The sequence below is a fragment of the Salarias fasciatus genome, chromosome 16 (genome assembly GCF_902148845.1).
Source record: "Salarias fasciatus chromosome 16, fSalaFa1.1, whole genome shotgun sequence".
In the NCBI taxonomy this organism is placed as follows: domain Eukaryota; kingdom Metazoa; phylum Chordata; class Actinopteri; order Blenniiformes; family Blenniidae; genus Salarias; species Salarias fasciatus.
In genome coordinates this window covers 884,547-904,337 of record NC_043760.1, presented here as the reverse complement: position 1 = coordinate 904,337, position 19,791 = coordinate 884,547, and the positions used below count along the sequence as shown (strand labels likewise).

Here is a 19,791-nt window from a genome sequence, read left to right as displayed (position 1 = left end):
AAGAAATGAAGCTTTGAAAGATGAGTGAGCGGTTCTGGGAGAGAGAAGAGCTCCAGGAAGGGAACTCTGGTGCTGAGCTGAAATGTCACCGTTTTGCCAAATGATCTCAGAGTTTGGAAAATGTCATTTCGGTTTCAAGAAATGAGCCAAACCAGTGGAGAAAAACTGTAAGATCTCTTTGTCAGCGGTCTGCATGGACAGATCGCTGCTCGCTTTGTCGTTTCCTCTCATTTAGTGCCGACGTCTTGTTTTTGGACGAAGCTTTTCTGCAGTGAAGGAAGTGGATCTATTCTGAAACCGTCTAAAATCAGACGAACTGGATCAGCAGATGTTTGTCAAAATGACCACACTTCCTTTATTCTGTTTCTGAAACATCCACTTTTTAAAAACAGTCTTTCGTTTATACGTTTTAAGTGACATTCTGAGAAAAAAGCACACGGTGACAGGAGAGGAAGAGGAAGAGGAAGAGTTTCACAAGTCGACCTGAAGTTTGGTTTAAACGGAACGTCTTGGGTTCCTCTGCAGCGCGGCGTCAGTCTTCCTCCCGACGTTTGGCTCGTTTCTTGATTCATTCTCGACGGCGAGGACAAACCTCCACGCCGCTCCTCGTCTGTCCCAGCAGGACGGCGTCTCCTCAGTGGAGCTCCAGCTTCATTTCCAGCTCTGTGGCTCCAGATAATGAACCTTGTCTTTATTTTAGTCTATAGAGCTGTGAGGGGTGAAAGTTCTCTGTGAGTAAAGACAGTTTCCCCGCTGAATGAGAGCAGCGAGTCAATCACAGCTCGAGAGCTTCTTCTGACTGGAAAATGTCTTTTCCCTTCAGTTCCTCACACAACATGGTTCCTGCTGGCTGAACAACCAAAAACTCTCAGGAACCAGCGAGACTGAAGCTCTGGGCTCAGACGGACCGGGAGAACGTCTCAACGTTCCTCTGCTGAAAGACAGAACGTCTCAACGTTCCTCTGCTGAAAGACAGAACGTCTCAGCGTTCCTCTGCTGAAAGACAGAACGTCTCAGCGTTCCTCTGCTGAAAGACAGAACGTCTCAACGTTCCTCTGCTGAAAGACAGAACGTCTCAACGTTCCTCTGCTGAAAGACAGAACGTCTCAACGTTCCTCTGCTGAAAGACAGAACGTCTCAACGTTCCTCTGCTGAAAGACAGAACGTCTCAACGTTCCTCTGCTGAAAGACAGAACGTCTCAACGTTCCTCTGCTGAAAGACAGAACGTCTCAGCGTTCTTCCTGTCAGACCCTCTCCAGGCCAGACGGAGCTTTCTGATCACTGTTTGAGTAGAAATGTATTTTTCCTCCTGAGTGGACGGTTCTGAAGACGTGATCTGACAGGAGAACCGAGGTTCTGCTGGACTGGAGCCGGTTCTGTCAAAAGATCTCAGAGTTTTAAAAATGTAATTTCTGTTTGAAGAAATGAGGCAAACGGAGGAGTCAGGTCCTCTGTTCACGCCACGCAGCACTGGCAGCGTGAGGCTGGAGCCACTGATCACAGACTTCAGGTTGAGAAGAGCAAACGTCCCTCATTCATTCATTCATTCATTCATCTGGTTTGCAGCAGCTCTCCAGGCATTTTGACCCTCAGAGCTTGAAAAGTCTCTGGTTCCTCTGGTCTGGTATCAGTCCTGACCGGCTGGTCTGAGGGTCAGTGGGGGGTCAGTGGGGGGTCAGTGGGGTCAGTGGGGGGTCAGTGGGGTCAGTGGGGGGTCAGTAGGGGGTCAGTGGGGTCAGTAGGGGGGTCAGTGGGGTCAGTGGGGGGGTCAGTGGGGTCAGTGGGGTCAGTAGGGGGTCAGTAGGGTCAGCGGGGGGTCAGTGGGGGGTCAGTAGGGGGTCAGTAGGGGGTCAGTGGGGGGTCAGTGGGGTCAGTAGGGGGTCAGTGGGGTCAGTAGGGTCAGTGGGGGGTCAGTAGGGGGTCAATGGGGTCAGTAGGGGGTCAGTGGGGTCAGTAGGGGGTCAGTAGGGGGTCAGTGGGGGGTCAGTGGGGTCAGTAGGGGGTCAGTGGGGTCAGTAGGGTCAATGGGGTCAGTAGGGGGTCAGTAGGGTCAGTAGGGGGTCAGTAGGGGGTCAATGGGGTCAGTAGGGGGTCAGTGGGGTCAGTAGGGGGTCAGTAGGGTCAGTAGGGGGTCAGTGGGGTCAGTAGGGGGTCAGTAGGGGGTCAGTAGGGGGTCAGTGGGGTCAGTAGGGGGTCAGTAGGGGGTCAGTAGGGGGTCAGTAGGGTCAGTAGGGGGTCAGTGGGGTCAGTAGGGGGTCAGTAGGGGGTCAGTGGGGTCAGTAGGGGGTCAGTAGGGTCAGCGGGGGGTCAGTGGGGTCAGTGGGGGGTCAGTAGGGGGGGTCAGTGGGGTCAGTGGGGGGTCAGTAGGGGGGGTCAGTGGGGTCAGGGGGTCGGTGCGTGGGGGCGTGTCTCTCCAGGAGCAGCTGGGTGACTCGGCTGATGACCTCTGGGTGCAGCAGACAGTCCAGCAGGTCGTTGGTGGAGACGGTGGTCCGTCCTGAGGAGAGCTCCTCCGCAGAGCCTCGTGAACCTGCTGGCTCCTCCTGCTCCTCCTCTGCCCGGCTCTCCTCCTGCTCCTGCTCCTCCCGCCGGGGCACCGGGAGGAGGTGGGGTCCGTAGGGAACACGGAAAGCCGCTGCAGAACCCCGCCGTTTCCTGACGTGTCCGTCCGAGTCCCGCTTGACTCCCCGGCCCGGACGGCGCCCCCGTCTGGCAGCGCAGGCCGCCACCGCCAGGCTGACCAGCTGCATGTTGTCACTGTGGGGGGACGCTCCCTCCTGCACACACACACACACACACACACACACACACACACACACACACACACACACACACACACCTCAGAAGCTAAACTCACTGCTGACAGCCCACGGTGGACCTGCTGCTGAAGCTGATCTGACGTCTGGGGGAATTCTCAGCAGCTGGAAAAACTTTTTAAAATGGGCTCTGAAAGCAAACAGAAGTGATGCAGCAGGTCTGGACTGTAACTATGAGTATCTATGAGTATCTATGTAGCTATGAGTATCTATGTATCTGTGAGTATCTATGTATCTACATCTGTGTTCAGTTTGTGTTTTTGCTTCATTTCTGATCTTTAACCTGTTTCTGGCTTCAGGCCAGTTTTCTTCGGGGGAACTCTGGGCTGAGCGGCCGGAGGGAGGAATCTGGATTCACTTTACCCAGCTGACCCACCTGACCCAGCTGACCCACCTGACCCAGCTGACCCAGCTGACCCACCTGACCCAGCTGACCCACCTGACCCACCTGACCCAGCTGACCCACCTGACCCAGCTGACCCACCTGACCCAGCTGACCCAGCTGACCCACCTGACCCAGCTGACCCACCTGACCCACCTGACCCACCTGACCCAGCTGACCCACCTGACCCAGCTGACCCACCTGACCCAGCTGACCCACCTGACCCAGCTGACCCAGCTGACCCACCTGACCCAGCTGACCCACCTGACCCAGCTGACCCACCTGACCCACCTGACCCAGCTGACCCAGCGAGACGCTGTTTCCCTCTAAACTCCAAAAAACAACAGATTCAAGTCCAACATGAGGTTTAGGATTTTACGTATGTTCCAATAAACAGTCATGTGAAGAAACTTTTAGAGAAAACCAACAATTCCTCAGAAAACTTTCATTTATCCTCGTTTTATATTAGTCTTCATCGAATATTTAACGCCATAAAAATGACCAATGTGTCACAATTTTATAGCTTTATCATCAAAATGATGGGATTGGATCTTTCTATGTTGTAGCCCCACCCCTGAGCCCCCTGAACCCCCTGATCCCCGCCCTGAATCCCCTGAACCCCCCCTGAGTCCCCTGAACCCCTCCCTGAGCCCCCCCTGAACCCCCTGAACTCCCCCTGAGCCCCTCCCTGAATCCCCCTTGAGCCCCGCCCTGAACCCCCTGAACCCCCCTGAGCCCCCTGAACACCCCCTGAGCCCCACCCTGAACCCCCCCTGAACCCCCCCTGAGCCCCCAAGCCCCCTGAACCCCCTGATCCCCGCCCTGAATCCCCTGAACCCCCCCTGAGTCCCCTGAACCCCTCCCTGAGCCCCCCCTGAACCCCCTGAACTCCCCCTGAGCCCCTCCCTGAATCCCCCTTGAGCCCCGCCCTGAACCCCCTGAACCCCCCTGAGCCCCCTGAACACCCCCTGAGCCCCACCCTGAACCCCCCTGAACCCCCCCTGAGCCCCCCAAGCCCCCTGAACCCCCTGATCCCCGCCCTGAACACCCCCTGAGCCCCACCCTGAGTCCCCCCTGAACCCCCCCTGAGCCCCCCAAGCCCCCTGAACCCCCTGATCCCCGCCCTGAACCCCCTGAACCCCCCCTGAGCCCCCCAAGCCCCCTGAACCCCCTGATCCCCGCCCTGAATCCCCTGAACCCCCTGAGCCCCCCCTGAGCCCCCCCTGAGTCCCCCCTGAGCCCCGCCCTGAACCCCCTGAGCCCCTCCCTGAGTCCCCCCTGAACCCCTCCCTGAGTCCCCCCTGAGCCCCTCCCTGAGTCCCCCCTGAACCCCTCCCTGAGTCCCCCCTGAGCCCCTCCCTGAGTCCCCCCTGAACCCCCCCTGAGCCCCCTGATCCCCGCCCTGAACCCCCCCTGAGCCCCCCAAGCCCCCTGAACCCCCTGATCCCCGCCCTGAACCCCCTGAACCCCCCCTGAGCCCCCCCTCCTGTAGCGCTGTCTGCTCCAGGTTCAGGTTCTCACCTCGGTGGGGTTCAGCCAGTCGTCCGTGTTGTCGTCGCTCCTGGCGCTCTTCAGCGCGCAGACGATGGTCTTGGTCAGCGCCTCGCCGACTCTCGCCACGTCGTCCGACTCCTGTGAGGAAGACAGGAGGACAGTCCGGCAGGGACGGAGACCTGCTCCTGTTCTGACTGCAGGGAAGAACCAAAGACCCCCACCTCCCGAAAAACCCACGGCGGGGAGCGCGCCTGGCACCGCAAACACCTGAAACCCCATAAACCATAACCCTACAAGCCCCAACCCCGACCTAACCCCTGACCCTATCCCCGGACTGCAGACCCCCTGACCCTCTGGTCCCCCTCCAGTCCCACTGCACTGATGGAGGATGATGAGGGTCCTTCCAGCAGGAATCTTGCTCTAGAGCTTGATTCTTGGATGCTAGTTTGACGCCTCTGCTGCGGCGTTGACTGGTTGCTAGCATGATTAGCATGATTAGCATTGATGGTGGCGACGTGACCGCTGGTGTTGTGCTGCTTTAAAACGCAGCGGCTTCTTTGACATCCAGGCTTCGACCAGACTGCAGGGAAAAACCACTTTGTTGTTCTTTCTGGATGAGACACTGGTCTGGACTGGTCTGGTCTGGACTGGACTAGACTGGTCTGGACTGGACTGGACTGGACTAGACTGGAGTGGTCCGGATTGGACTGTACTGGACTGGTCTGGAATGGTCCGGATTGGACTGTACTGGACTGGTCTGGACTGGTCTGGACCGGACTAGACTGGAATGGTCCGTACTGGACTGGACTGGACTGGTCTGGACTGGTCTGGACCGGACTAGACTGGAATGGTCCGTACTGGACTGGTCTGGACTGGTCCGGACTGGTCTGGACTGGACCAGACCGGACCGGACTAGACTGGAATGGTCTGTACTGGACTGGACTGATCTGGACTGGTCTGGACCGGTCTGGACCGGACTAGACTGGAATGGTCTGTACTGGACTGGACTGATCTGGACTGGTCTGGACCGGACTAGACTGGAATGGTCCGGACTGGACTGGACTGGACTGGACTGGAGTCTCTGCTGCAGATCCGTTCAGAGTATGAACAGAGAGAATCTTCCTGCTGCTGCAGAACGTCTGTGAGCCTACAGCGCCCCCTGGTGGAGCGCCAGGCCTACCGGGACTGATGGGACCAGGCAGCAGGTCTGAAGGGACCAGGTGGGCCGTGCGCTGGTCAGCTGTGTGTTTGTGCCTGGGGTTGGGTCTGTGGTCTTTTCCTGTGTCTCAGCTTCCTCCCAGTGCAGCGTGCGGTGGATCAGAGCCGGGATTGGCTGATTGGGAGCACAGAGGTCTCCGGAGGGGCGGGGCCTCGGCGCTGCGCTGAGCTCGGTGTGTTTGTTGGGTTGCTGGAGTGAGGATGAGCAGCTGCTCTCTGATTGGTTGACGTTCAGCGCTGAGGCCGGACTCTGTTTCGGCTCTTCTGTAGTTTTGCAGCTGAGGTTTGACCCCCTGGGGGACGAGTGGACTGATTGGCTGCTTCCAGAACCTCTTCTCTCACTGGAGGTTGAAGTAAAATGCTTCCTCTGCCCTCAGACGGTCGGCTGTGCAGTGGAACGCAGTGGAGGCTGGCGTTCGATGCCGCGGCCCGGCCGCTCCTCGGTTCAGCGAAACGCCGAGCAGTTCTGTTCCAATCTTGCCGGATGTGGGCTGCGGGCCACAGTTTGCCCACCCCTGCCCTGACCCTATAACCCCTGACCCTAAACCTACCCCTGACCCCTGAAGACAGAGCAGCGGCTCACCAGCTCCATCCAGGAGTTGACGCTGACGGTGACGGGATCCACCGACTCCACGTAGTGCCACCAGTGTCTGGGCACGAACAGCACCTGCAGGGCGAGGAGGGCGGTGAGGAAACCAGAACCAGAACCAGAACCAGAACAGCTCCTGCACCCAGGAAGCAGCTGCTCTGATCCTCCACTAGATGGCAGCACTGACCTCCCTCCATCAAACAGGAGAAGCTCAGGCCTCCAGACCAAACCGCCACACAGCAAACACAGAGATCCAGTAAAGGGACTGAAGGGACTGAAGGAGACTGAAGGAGACTAAAGGGGACTGAAGGGGACTGAAGGGGACTGAAGGGACTGAAGGGACTGAAGGGACTAAAGGAGACTGAAGGAGACTAAAGGGACTAAAGGGGACCAAAAGGAGACTAAAGGGACTGAAGAAGGGGCTAGTTTCCTGGTTTTCACTGGAGCATTTCAAATGAAGAGATTTTTGGGAGGAACTGTTGAATAAAGTCATCTGGCCTGAAGGACTCAGCAGGGGGTCCTGACCTGTCCGGGCTGCAGCGTCACCGTGTGGACGGCGGCTCCTCGGAAAGCCGGGAACCTCCTCAGGTCGGGACGGAGAACGTCCACCTGGCTGAAGACGCTGGACTCCTCGTACGGGATCCTGGTGGGGTAGAGCTTATCGGTGTCCTCCGGAGGGAAGAGGAGCCAGCGCTTCCTGCAGGACGACATACAAAGGTCAAAGGTCACAGAGCCAAGAGTCACCCGTCTGGTCCACAGTCCAGTCAGAACCCGGTCTTTGTGGGACTCGCTCAAAACAAACATGTTTACCGCCACACGTCGGCCGAACAGACAAACGCTCCGTTACTGCAGAAGTCCTCCCGTCCAGCAGCTGACCACAGCTTTCCTCTCCTCATCGAAGACTCGGAGATCTGATCGGACCGATTCGGCCCCGTCAGTCCTCGTCTCTCTGACCTGAAACCTTAAACTGCATCTCTGCAGTTTTATTGGGCAGAAAGACGCTGAACCTGCTGCTGTCTGCTACTCTGACCTCTGACCTCCGGCCGGCGACGGCCTGAGTGGAACTTCATCTCATTTTCAGATCGATACCAAAGAAAAGCAGCCGAGAGCCAATTAAAGCCCAGAGACACGCCGGCTGCTCTCCCGATAAGCTCCGCCTCCTCTCCGTCAGTCCTGCCGGACGCCGTCTCGCTCTCTGTCTCCACTTCCTCCCCGTCTCTCTGCTGAGATCTGAGACAAATGAAGTGTCCTCCAGGCCGGAGGACCGATCGGTCCGTCCGCCGGAGCCCCGCCCACTTCTCATCTCGCTACTCTACGAAGAGGAGCCGAAACAGAAAGTCCGTCCGTCAAACCGGCCCACCCCTGATGAAGAGTACCGGCCTGGTTTGAGAGTGACCGCGGCCTGACCTTTAACCCGGGCTGCAGGTAAACAAAACTACCTGGAATCAGACTCTGGTCTGGGAGTGACCTTCCATCCAGGACATTCCCTCCTCCCGCTCCACCCACCGGCTTCAGCAGGCCGGGGAGCCGCCGCCCAGGGCTGGGGAGCCGCCGCCCAGGGCCGGGGAGCCGCCGCCCGGGGCCGGGGAGCCGCCGCCCGGGGCCGGGGAGCCACCGCCCGGGGCCGGGGAGCCACCGCCCGGGGCCGGGGGGCCGCTGGGAGCCGCCGCCCGGGGCCGGGGAGCCACCGCTCGGGGCCGGGGAGCCACCGCCCGGGGCCGGGGGGCCACCGCCCGGGGCCGGGGGGGCCGCCGCCTTCGGCCGGAGGGCCGTCGGGAGCCGCCGCCCGGGGCACGGGGGCCACCGGGAGCCGCCGCCCAGGGCCGGGGAGCCGCGACCCCCCCACACTACTCACCGTCCTTCCACCTGCAGTACCAGGTTCCACCCGTAGGAGTCCAGGTGGCACGGCGTGTTGGCGCCCTCCGAGCCCACCCACAGGGTGCTGTGTCTGCCGTCGCGGCCCTCCAGGCCGAAGTGGGACCACCTCACGTCCTGCAGGACAGAGACTGCATCAGTCCAGCAGCAGCCAGCCCCCCGTCCACCCGTCCCCCCGTCCCCCCCGCACCCCATAACCGGCCCGGTTTGGAGGCGCCGTTTGTCATCTTGGAACAGCCGTGTCAATCAGCGTCCTGAATAATGAAGCCATTACTGAACGCGGCGGCGGCGAGTGACAGACCGGTCAATCTCAGCGCTTCTCCTGCGAAGCGTCCATCCCGCCTCAGAGGCCTGAATGGCAGCAGTAATCACTGAGCCTGGGCGCCCAACAGCAAGGCATCGGCAAGATAAAGAAATGTGGCGGAAAAAAAAAAGGATGAGGCTTTCATGTCCTTCAGCCAGAAACGGCCGGTAACGGAGCGGCGGCGGGAAGAACGCAGGGTTTAATCGAATGCGTCGAAACAAGAAGAGAAAGAAGGAATAATAATGAAAAGTACAGAGGAATCATTTGTCTCTCTGGGTTTGTTTTTCCATCACTTTTCATTCGCTGATAATTGGAATTTGTTGCAACAATAGCGGGAGGTAATTGTAAGTAAATCAATGTTTAGTTAAAGTTTATGGCTCCATAATGACTTCAGCATCAGGAGGAAGAAACTGCTCTGCTCACAAGATGCATCCAAACGGCGTCAATTCAAAGACCGGCTTTAAAACGGCGGGTTTCCTTCGGCCTGGTTCCTCAGAGGAAAGGGAACGTCTGAACACCCAGCCGGTTCTAAAGGGGGGGCTTTTCCAAAACGCTCCTTCTCCGTGGAAAAGCTGCTCCTGCAGAACCTGGTCTGAGTGAATAAATGGTTCTGATGGTTCTGGTTCTTAGAGGGACAGAGGAAGATCATCTCGCCATCTATTCTTACCTTCAAAAGCATCTCACAGCACATTTTCATTAGGGCTGTCAATCACCCCAGTCCTACAGCTGACCCCCCCCAGTCCCGATACTGACCCCCCAGTCCTACAGCTGACCCCCCAGTCCCAATACTGACCCCCCAGTCCTACAGCTGACCCCCCCAGTCCCGATACTGACCTCCCAGTCCCAATACTGACCCCCCAGTCCTACAGCTGACCCCCCAGTCCTACAGCTGACCCCCCCAGTCCCGATACTGACCCCCCAGTCCTACAGCTGACCCCCCCCCGTCCCGATACTGACCCCCCCAGTCCTACAGCTGAGCCCCCAGTCCCGATACTGACCCCCCAGTCCTACAGCTGACCCCCCCAGTCCCGATACTGACCCCCCAGTCCTACAGCTGCCCCCCCCAGTCCCGATACTGACCCCCCAGTCCTACAGCTGACCCCCCCCCCAGTCCCGATACTGACCCCCCCAGTCCTACAGCTGAGCCCCCAGTCCCGATACTGACCCCCCAGTCCTACAGCTGACCCCCCCCAGTCCCGATACTGACCCCCCCAGTCCTACAGCTGAGCCCCCAGTCCCGATACTGACCCCCCAGTCCTACAGCTGACCCCCCCCAGTCCCGATACTGACCCCCCAGTCCTACAGCTGCCCCCCCCAGTCCCGATACTGACCCCCCAGTCCTACAGCTGACCCCCCCAGTCCCGATACTGACCCCCCAGTCCTACAGCTGCCCCCCCAGTCCTACAGCTGACCCCCCAGTCCTACAGCTGACCCCCCCCAGTCCCGATACTGACCCCCCAGTCCCGATACTGACCCCCCAGTCCTACAGCTGACCCCCCCAGTCCCGATACTGACCCCCCCAGTCCCAATACTGACCCCCCAGTCCTACAGCTGACCCCCCCAGTCCCGATACTGACCCCCCAGTCCTACAGCTGACCCCCCCAGTCCCGATACTGACCCCCCAGTCCTACAGCTGCCCCCCCGGTCGGACCTGGAACATGCTGGGCTGGTCGGCCAGCAGCGTGGCGATGTACTTGTAGTCAGCGTAAGCCCAGAACTGGGAGCGAGGGTATTTGGACAGACGGCCCATGTCGGCCCCGGCACCTCCCCGGGTCCAGCAGAGGAACTGGGCCAACGTGGCCTCGGCGTACGAGCACTGGGTCTCGAACAGGGGACCTACACAGGGGGCGGAGAGAGAGCCGTCAGCGGGCAGTCAGGATGAAGGATCAGTAAATCCAGAGTCCAGATGCACTGGACCCGAGGTTCTGGTTCACTGCGTCTCCTGAGACCTGATGTCAGTAACGGGGCTTCATGGACGAGGCTTCAATCTGAGGACAAACGATCAGCGACTCCACAGATCTGCCGTCTGATGGGTGCTGAGCTGAGAGGGCGTCCCTCTGTTTGGGCTGAGCCCTTTACAAACTCATTTCTAGCTTTGGAAAATCCCCGGACTGGTCAGAAACAGTTTCTGTTGAATTATTAAAGATGAGTGTAGCAGCAGTATGCGGGGGTCAGAGGTCGGGGGTCAGGGGTCTACAGACTCTTCCTCACAGTCTGCGTTCAGAGACGCTGGACTGGAATGGTCTGCACCTCCGTCACACAGTCTGCAGTCAGTCCACTGCCAGCAGGAAGCCGGCGGAGCACCAGGGGCTCAGTCCTGCTGCTTCCCTCCGGTAAGGTTCAGTCGTTCTCTTTTACTGGACCAACGTCTGAATATTCTGGTTTCTAGTTTCCAGGTCGTCTCAGTACCGGCTTGTCTCTGGACCGGCCTGCTAATAAAACAAAGAGAAGTAAATGAAAATAAATAAGTTTTGAATGTCATGAAAAAGAAGTAAAAAATGCTTCAGTTGAAATGTAAAAGTGCAGAACGTTTCAGACCAGAAGATGTTAGATCGATGTCTTTCTAGTCTCTGGTTCTTTCATACATCCATGATAAGTGTTCTCTCTGTTTTAGTTTATTCTTCATTCAGGGTCAATCAGAAACGTCACACCGAGTAAAGCTGCTGTCAGCTGAACAGCTGAGATAACGGAGCGTTCTGATTGGCTGTTTCCACCAGCTGCTGTCTGTTTGTGGAGGACGTTCTCTGTTCCTCACGCCTTGGTTCCCTTAAGGCCTGCACACACTACAGGATAATCGGGCCGAGTTTTGCCCCGATCTTCTCCTCCCGATCGAAGCCAACAGGGTCCGACTGTCGGGAGTATGCAAATGAGTTTGGGTCCGATCTTCGTGTAGTGTGCGGTGTGTTCTGAGAGATGTTTTCCGGTCGGAGCCTCTCGGGAGGCGTCGGAAGGGGAGATCGTAGATAATGAACATGTTTAATATTTCCGATCGCAGATCCTGTGGTGTGTGGAGCTCCGAGAGGCGCCGATCAGCTCCGAGTAGAGCTGTCCACACCCTCGGAATAAAGCTCCCTGATTGGCTGAACAGCTCCGTCTCACCAAGGTGCTGCTGATCAAAAAAAAATCCACTCACAGCTGTCAGAGCTGGATGAATATATGTCTGTGAAATATATTCACTATATGACAGTGAAACAGAAAAGCCAGAGCTCTAAACTCAGCTGTACAGGAAGTGATGGTTCATCCTGTCGCTGCTGGATGAACTGTTTCCTCCATTCAGACCCAAACTCCGATCTAATATCTGCATCTCCGCCAGTCCTGCAATAATCCCAATGTTTTAATTAATCTCCGTTATTAACCATCACGGAAGAATGGGGAAGAAAAAAAATAAAATAAAAAAAAAACTTTCCACTGACTCCTGCCTTCAGAGAGCGGACTGTAATGAAACTGACCTGATCAGAGCTCAACCTGTTTTTATTCTGGTGTAAACTATCACATCTGTGGACATAAAGAATCGTTTAAGATATTTGGTGATTTAAAAAAGCAGCTTTTATTTGACCCGGTCTGCTGATAACTTTATTCTACTGCTGCACTCGGGACTCAAAAGTAAAAAAAAAACAAAAAACACACAAACAGATTAGCTAATAAGATGAATTATTAGTAAATGTGGAGGATAAATTATAATAAAATGATCTGAAACTATGTTTCCCTTTCTGAACTGGAACATTAGATTTTCTGACAAGGTGCTGACAGTCCGTGCTCCGGGGGTGGGGTGGGGGGGGGGGGGGGTGGGGGGGTGGGGGGGGGGGTGGGGGTGGGGGGCTGCACTGAAGGAGCGATACCGATGTGAATGAATGAACTGAGGGAATGAATGAGTTCTCCGCCTATTATTGAAAGTGGAGATAAATGTAAAAACAGCAATGAAGGGAAACAGCACGAAGTCACGTTGGACGTCGCGAGATTTGGAGGAGAGAGGAGCCGATTCTCGGCTGAAGAACCTGCTGGTGTGTGTTCTGCTCCGGAGCGACACACACACTGGAGGACCAGGAGAGGGAGACCGGGTGAGATCTGTCCTCTGTTGTCTTGTAGTGTGTGGTGTCTGGATCGGGGAAGATTGACAACATCCTGCAGTGTGTGGCGGCCTTTATTCTCTAGACCCTGCTCTGGTTTGTGTCATGTGACCCTGGTTAGTCTGGAATGGTTCCATTCCTTCCAGCATGGCAGCGGTTCTGACAGGTCTGACCGGTCCGGTTGGGTCCGGTTGGGTCCGGTTGGGTCCGGTTGGGTCCGGTTGGGTCCGGTGCTCACCGTTCCTCCACCGTCGGTTCCCCAGCCTGAAGGGGATGAGTTTGTCCGGCAGCCGGCGGGCCAGGCGCTCTGCGGTCCAGCGGAGGACGGGCCAGTCTCGGCTCATGTCCGGGAAGACGGCCGGATGCTGCAGATGGTCCAGAATCCTCCGGGCCTCCTCGGGGCCGAAGGCTGGAGTGGAGGGGGAGGCGGCCATGACCTGTGGAGCAGGAAGCGCTTTCAGTCCGCAGTCGGAGGTCAGCAGCTGCTGCTTGGGGGCGCTGTCACCTGAAACCAGCACTGAGCACACAGGAAGTGAAACCTGACCAAGACCAAACCGGCTCTTTGATTGGTCCACACTGAAAATGGAAGTCCCGCCCCTTTAGTCGGCTAGCAGCTAGCCATGAACCGACATGCAGTCGTCTGTCCAGCCTGCTCCTCCTCACCACTCCACCTCTGACCTCTGACCCCCACACATTTTAACCCTGTCTTTCTGTGCCTGTTCCTTCCGACTTTGTCCTACTACCCAGAATGCACTGTGCTGCACATCATGTCCTTTCATTACAGTCCACCGGTGTTTAAAAAAAAAATTCATATAAAATATATATATATATATATATATATATATATATATATATATATATATATATATATATATATATATATATATATATATATATACGAGGGGGGACCCAAAAGTTTCCGGACTGATTCTATTAATAAAAAAATACAATGAATTTCCGACTTTGGCCGCTAGATGTCGCTACAGGATAGCCTCATGCATAACTGTGCCAGGTTTGGTTTTCCCCCGTGAAGCGGTCAGCTGACAGTCACTGTTTATGTTGACAGAGTGACACCCCGCTCTTCGATTTTTCAAGATGGCGGATATCCACGGATATGCGCTCTGTCAAAACATTTTGTTTTTTATTGGGAAAACAGCGGCAGAAACACTCACCATGTTGCAGACATTCTTTAAGAAGGATTCTTAGGGTGTTTGAGTGGTTTGGGCCCTTTAAGAGTAATCAGATTACATCACGAAGACCAGGCACGCAGAGGACAACAATCCACTTCCAGAACAGAGGAAAACGTCACAAAAACTGAAGCAGACGTCCTGGTAGATCCACGCAGGACTTTTGATGAAATTGCAGAACTGATGGGAGTATTGTAGAGATCCAGACAGATCATCCTCAGGCGGTTATTAGAAGCAGTGAGATGAAGGCTCCCGGAAATGGCCGCATCATAACAGACAGCAGACCACAGGACGCCCCGTTACGCACAGAAATAGCACCAAATGTTGTGCGTAAAGCATATTTTTGGACTAAAACCGTGACCAGCCAGCCTCCCCACCGCCATATTCCCCTGATCTGGCCCCGGGCGACTGCTTTTTGTTGTCAAAGATGAAACTGGAGCAGCAGCGGAAAGGTAAGACAGGCATACAGGCGGGGGAGGGAAAATCGAAGTTCTATTTTTCCGGCACAGTTACGCACGGTCATGGCGACTCTTCTGAACAGTGAAAATCTCGGGTGCAGCGTTGTATTCAAGCCAAAGGAGAGGATTTTGAAGGTGACAGTTTCAATTAATTGCGAAGATTAAAAAATAAAAAGTTATAACTACAGTCCGGGAACTTTTGGGTCCACCCTCGTATATATATATATATATATATATATATATATTTTTTTTTTTAAATTATTTATTTATTTATTTTACTGGCTGCCCAAGCTCAGCGGTCACAGCTGGTATATTCTTCAGGTGGGGTGCTTCATCATTCAATTTCAGTGCATTTATGAACCAGATATGATGGATGGCCTTAAAGTCGCGGCCATTAAATGGTGCTGGTTGGTTTAATTTCACATTGATCAGTGATTGGTGGAATTTGCACTAAAACCCGCCGCCTCAGGGTCACCCTTCCAGAACTCCAAGCCGCCGTGATGGTGGTGCCACAATGCATTATGGGGCAAGATGTTTGAGGTTATTTTTGGGGCTCATGTCGAAGTTCTGATGTTGGAGTGGCTTCAGTGGCTCTCTTGCTGTAATCTTGTAATGCAGCTAATCTAAACAGTTAAGTTAAAAAATGTTGGTGTCGCACTGTGAATGAGAGGTGTTGTGCGTTTCATCTCCTCCTGCTGTCGACACCCCCGCTGGAAAATGAACGTGTTGATAAAATATGTAGTATAATAGGCGGACTGTAGCTGTACTGTGGATCCAGTGATGGTTCAATGCTTCCAGCAGGATACTGTCGAGGTTAAGGTTAATTACTAAGCACGAATTTAATGCAGAAAAGGAAATTTCCCGAGGAGATTTACAAAGCATGCCATCTCTTGGCGGTAATTAGTGTGATGTTACTACTACTCTTCCAGCTCATCTGAAATAAATAGGTGCGTTCGACATGAGAAAGCCAGAGGCAGACCTTTAAGACTTTTGAGCCGCCCCGCCCAGATTTGGCCCGGCGTCATTGATACGTAGGACCTACGTAGGGCATCGAAAACTCGCGAGACCCGAACGAGATCGGTCACAGAGGAGCCGCTGTGAGCTGCTGGAGAGCAACTCACCGCTACCTGGCCCACCGCTCTGGTTCATACAGGGAGGGGACTGGACCCGAGCTCAGTCGTCATACTTTGATGACAACACGCTTTATCCATCCATCCATCTTCTACCGCTTATCCGGGTCCGGGTCGCGGGGGCAGCAGTCTCAGCAGGGATGCCCAGACTTCCTGTTCCCAGCCTCTTCCTCCAGCTCCTCTGGGAGGATCCCAAGGCGTTCCCAGGCCAGCCGAGAGACATAGTCTCTCCAGCGTGTCCTGGTCTTCCCCGGGGTCTCCTTCCAGTGGGACATGCCCGGAACACCTCCCTAGGGAGGCGTCCAGGAGGCATCCTGAACAGATGCCCGAGCCTCCTCAGCTGGTTCCTCTCGATGTGGAGGAGTAGCGGCTCTACTCCGAGCTCCTCCCTGGTGACTGAGCTCTTCTTCCTGTCTCTAAGGGAGTCCAGCCCTCCTACGGAGGAAGCTCATTTCGGCCGCTTGTATCCGGGATCTTGTCCTTTCGGTCATGACCCAAAGCTCATGACCATAGGTGAGGGTGGGAACGTAGACTGACCGGTAAATCAAGAGCTTCGCCTTTCGGCTCCTTCTTCACCACAACGGACCGATACAACGACTGATCTCTGCAGACGCTGCACCGATCCGCCTGTCAGTCTCACCTCCATCCGTCCCCCACTGTGAACAAGACCCCAAGATACTGAAACTCCTCCACCTGGGCTAGGGTATCTCCAACGACCTGGAGAGGGCAGACCACCTTGTTCCGGTTGAGGACCATGGCCTCGGATTTGGAGGTGCTGATCCTCATCCCTGTCACTTCACACTCGGCCGCCCCAGTGCATGATGTAGGTCCGGGTTCGATGAAGCCAACAGGACAACATCATCTACAAAAAGCAGAGATGAAATCCTGTGGTCCCCGAACCGGACCCCCTCCGGCTCCTGGCTGCACCTAGAAATTCTGTTCATAAAGATTCTGAACAGAACCGGTGACAAAGTTCAGCCCTGCCGGAGTCCAACATGCACCGGGAACAGGTCCGACTTACTGCCGCCAATGCGGACCAGACTCCTACTCCGGTCATACAAAGACCGGACGGCCCTTAACAAGGGGCCCCGGACTCCGTATTCCTGGAGCACCCCCCACAACACACCACGAGGGACGTGGTCGAACGCCTTCTCCAAGTCCACAAAACACATGTGGACTGGTTGGGCAAACTCCCATGAACCCTTGAGCCCCTATGGAGGGTCTAGAGCTGGTCCACTGTTCCACGACCAGGACGAAAACCGCATTGTTTCTCCTGGATCCGAGGTTCGACTATCGGTCGGATCCTCCTCTCCAGTACCCTGGAATAGACTTTCCCAGGGAGGCTGAGGAGTGTGATCCCCCTATAGTTGGAGCACATCCTCCGGTCCCCCTTTTTAAACAGGGGGACCACCACCCCGGTCTGCCAATCCAGAGGAACTGTCCCTGACCGACACGCAATGTTGCAGAGATGTGTCAACCAAGACAGTCCCTGCACATCCAGAGACTTGAGGTACTCAGGGTGAATCTTGTCCACCCCCGGTGCCTTGCCACTGAGGAGCTTACTGACCACCTCAGTGACTTCGGCCTGGGTGATGGACGAGTCCACCTCTGAGACCTCAGTCCAGCTCTGAGACCTCGGCCTCTACTTCCTCCACAGAAGACGTGGCGACGGGATTGAGGAGGTCCTCGAAGTATTCCTTCCACCGTCCTCTGTCAGCTGCTTCTGGAGTCCCATGAGCCACCAGGGCTCGATAGGACTCCTTCTTCAGCTGGACGGCAGCCCTTACTTCCGGTGTCCACCACCGGGTGGCCTAGAGCGAGTCTCTGTGTCTGAGGATCGGGTCGCCAGGCACCCTGCCGTCGGAAACTTAATTTTTTTAATGAAATATTATATTTTGACTGAGTTGGCGAGGCAGTCTGCCCCCCCTTGACGCCGGGTCCACACTTGCAGCAGCACGCACACGTCACATTACAGAAGTCAAAACGTAACTTAAAATTATTTTGTTTTATAAATTTTATTTATTTCAGGTAACTGAATATGAATTAACACAATGTGACACAAAAGAAATTATGAATTCTTTTGTTTTTAATAAGAAAAAAAATTAGCCCTCTGACAGCTGGGGGGGGGGGGGGGGCAAGGAGGCACAGGCGGGGGGCATTGCCCCCCTAATTGACCCCCTGACACCACTGCGGTCAAGTGAGCCGGAGCTCTGACAAACACAGTCAAGTGAGCCGACACGTCATTAAGCGGTGCGCACATATTCTGTGCATTTCGGTAAAAGCGAAACTGAGAGGATTGCGAAACAAACGTTGATCACAACTCACCTTATTAATAATGAACAGGAGACACATGAATACTGTTAATAAAAGCAAAACTGACCAACACAGTACATTAAGGAAAGCTTGGAAAGCAGGTTATATGACCTATTGCCTCCAAATCACCTGTGAATCACATTACTGTAGCTTCTGGTTCAGACACAGCTCTTTGTTTGCTCAAAAAAAGTAATTAATACATTTTATTAATATTTTTGTGAAAAAAAGAGTTTTTCCTCAATAGCTTCCAGGTTTTTTGACCTGTTAAAGGGGCTGTATCATGCTTTTTTTTAGCTAGTCCAAACCCTAGAAATGGCCTTAACATGGTAATAGTTTATTTTTGGCACAAAGGAAAAGTCATTTTGTGTGAAATAAAAGATTTTCTGAGGTTAATTCTGAAACCCGGAAGAGAAAACGCTCCGTTTCACTGAAAATCCCGCCTCTCCCCCTGTGGACTTTGACTGACAGCTACTTCAACCAATCAGCGCTTCGTTAGCGTCTCTAAGGGTTAGCTTTAGCTCTTTAGCTCCAGCTTCTCTACACGGAAATACACGCGAAAACGTCTTTTCCTGTTAGAAACTCACCAAGCGCAGACCCTTCAGACCCTCCAGACCCTTCAGACCCTCCAGACCCTCCAGACCCTTCAGACCCTCCAGACCCTCCAGACCCTCCAGACCCTTCAGACCCTCCAGACCCTCCAGACCCTTCAGACCCTTCAGACCCTCCAGACCCTTCAGACTCTTGCTCTTGCTTGACTGTTGCTTTCAGACGATGGTCAAAGTTTATCTCCATAATCAGAGTTAGAAAAAAGCGGCAATGCTGATTGCCGAGGGCCTGCTGGGGGGGGGGGGGGGGGGGCTCAGGGGAGCCATCTTCACCATGTGACGTGAACGTGGGAAACAGAGCGTTTTCACGGTGGGAGGGGCTGCCTCTCTGAGCAGCACAACAACAAGGAAAGCTCAAACCTGCAGGCACGAAGGAAAAAAAAACGCTTTGGGGTGTTTTTGGTGAGAACATAGCCATATAACAAGGTTAAAACATACAAAAAGTGAATTTTGCATGATACAGCCCCTTTAACTCCAAATCTCTTGTGAATCACATTACTCTAGTGTCTCTTTCAGACACATCTCTTTGTTTTAGCTTGAAATATTGTATATATATATATATATATATATATATATATATATATATATATATATATTTTTTTTTTTTTTTTTTTTTTTTTAAGAGGAATGCAGTATTTGAGCTCATTATCTCCCTGTTCATTTGACCTATATTGACCGAAAATCCCCTTTAGCATAAGCTTTCCTTAATGTACTGTGTTGGTCAGTTTTGCTTTTATTAACAGTGTTCATGTGTCTCCTGTTCATTATTAATTTGTGATCAACGTTTGTTTCGCAATCCTCTCAGTTTCGCGTTTACCGTAATGCACACAATATGTGCGCACAGCTTAATGACGTGCCGGCTCACTTGACTGTGTTTGTCAGAGCGCCGGCTCACTTGACCGCAGTCTGACGCCGGGCCTGTAAACACCCCGCAAGGTGGGAGTCATGAGAAACACAAACATGGAGAGAATGGTTGTCCGAGTTGGAGGCAGACTTTTAACTCCGCCCGACGGCTGCGCCGTCTACTTCGTCTAGCTCCGTCTACCTCTGGCTTTGCCATCGTGAACGCACCTAATTCTCAACTCTGAAGACCTCAAACCGCCACAAGACCTGCTCACTCTCGTTTGATTTTGATTCCTTAAGTCATTGTGTCGCGGATCACAAACGTTCCTCATTGTGATCAATACATCCCGGAAAAGCGAGCTGGATTCGTGGAAATGAAGAAGAGAAAAAACTCACCTTTACATTACACGTGTAGACGAGCTTCTGCAGGATGTAAACAAAAGTCACATGATCCAAATAGAGGCGGAAAACGCTCACAGTGAATCTGCTCCATGTTGGCTCTTTTCCCG

At 54.3% G+C, this 19,791-nt stretch overlaps 1 protein-coding gene across 1 annotated transcript; it reads right to left on the bottom strand.

Moving 5' to 3' along the window:
* Positions 1 to 2,316: 2,316 nt before the first annotated feature.
* On the bottom strand, positions 2,317 to 19,706 carry hspbap1 (hspb associated protein 1). Its single transcript, XM_030112750.1, has 8 exons — positions 19,679 to 19,706; positions 12,985 to 13,183; positions 10,331 to 10,515; positions 8,356 to 8,492; positions 7,026 to 7,197; positions 6,495 to 6,578; positions 4,721 to 4,831; positions 2,317 to 2,778 (listed from the first exon to the last, which is right to left on the bottom strand). Exons 2-8 carry the CDS (start codon positions 13,178 to 13,180, stop codon positions 2,362 to 2,364), a joined length of 1,302 nt encoding a protein of 433 aa, XP_029968610.1. The 5' UTR covers positions 13,181 to 13,183; positions 19,679 to 19,706; the 3' UTR covers positions 2,317 to 2,361.
* Positions 19,707 to 19,791: the final 85 nt, after the last annotated feature.

Excerpts from the sequence above, each read along its gene's own strand:
- hspbap1 (XM_030112750.1), bottom strand. The coding sequence starts at position 13,180 with ATGGCCGCCTCCCCCTCCACTCCAGCCTTCGGCCCCGAGGAGGCCCGG. Across the intron at positions 4,832-6,494 it reads TCAACTCCTGGATGGAGCTG|GAGTCGGACGACGTGGCGAG; the intron begins GTGAGCCGCTGC and ends TCTTCCTCACAG. Across the intron at positions 2,779-4,720 it reads ACTGGCTGAACCCCACCGAG|GAGGGAGCGTCCCCCCACAG; the intron begins GTGAGAACCTGA and ends GTGTGTGTGCAG.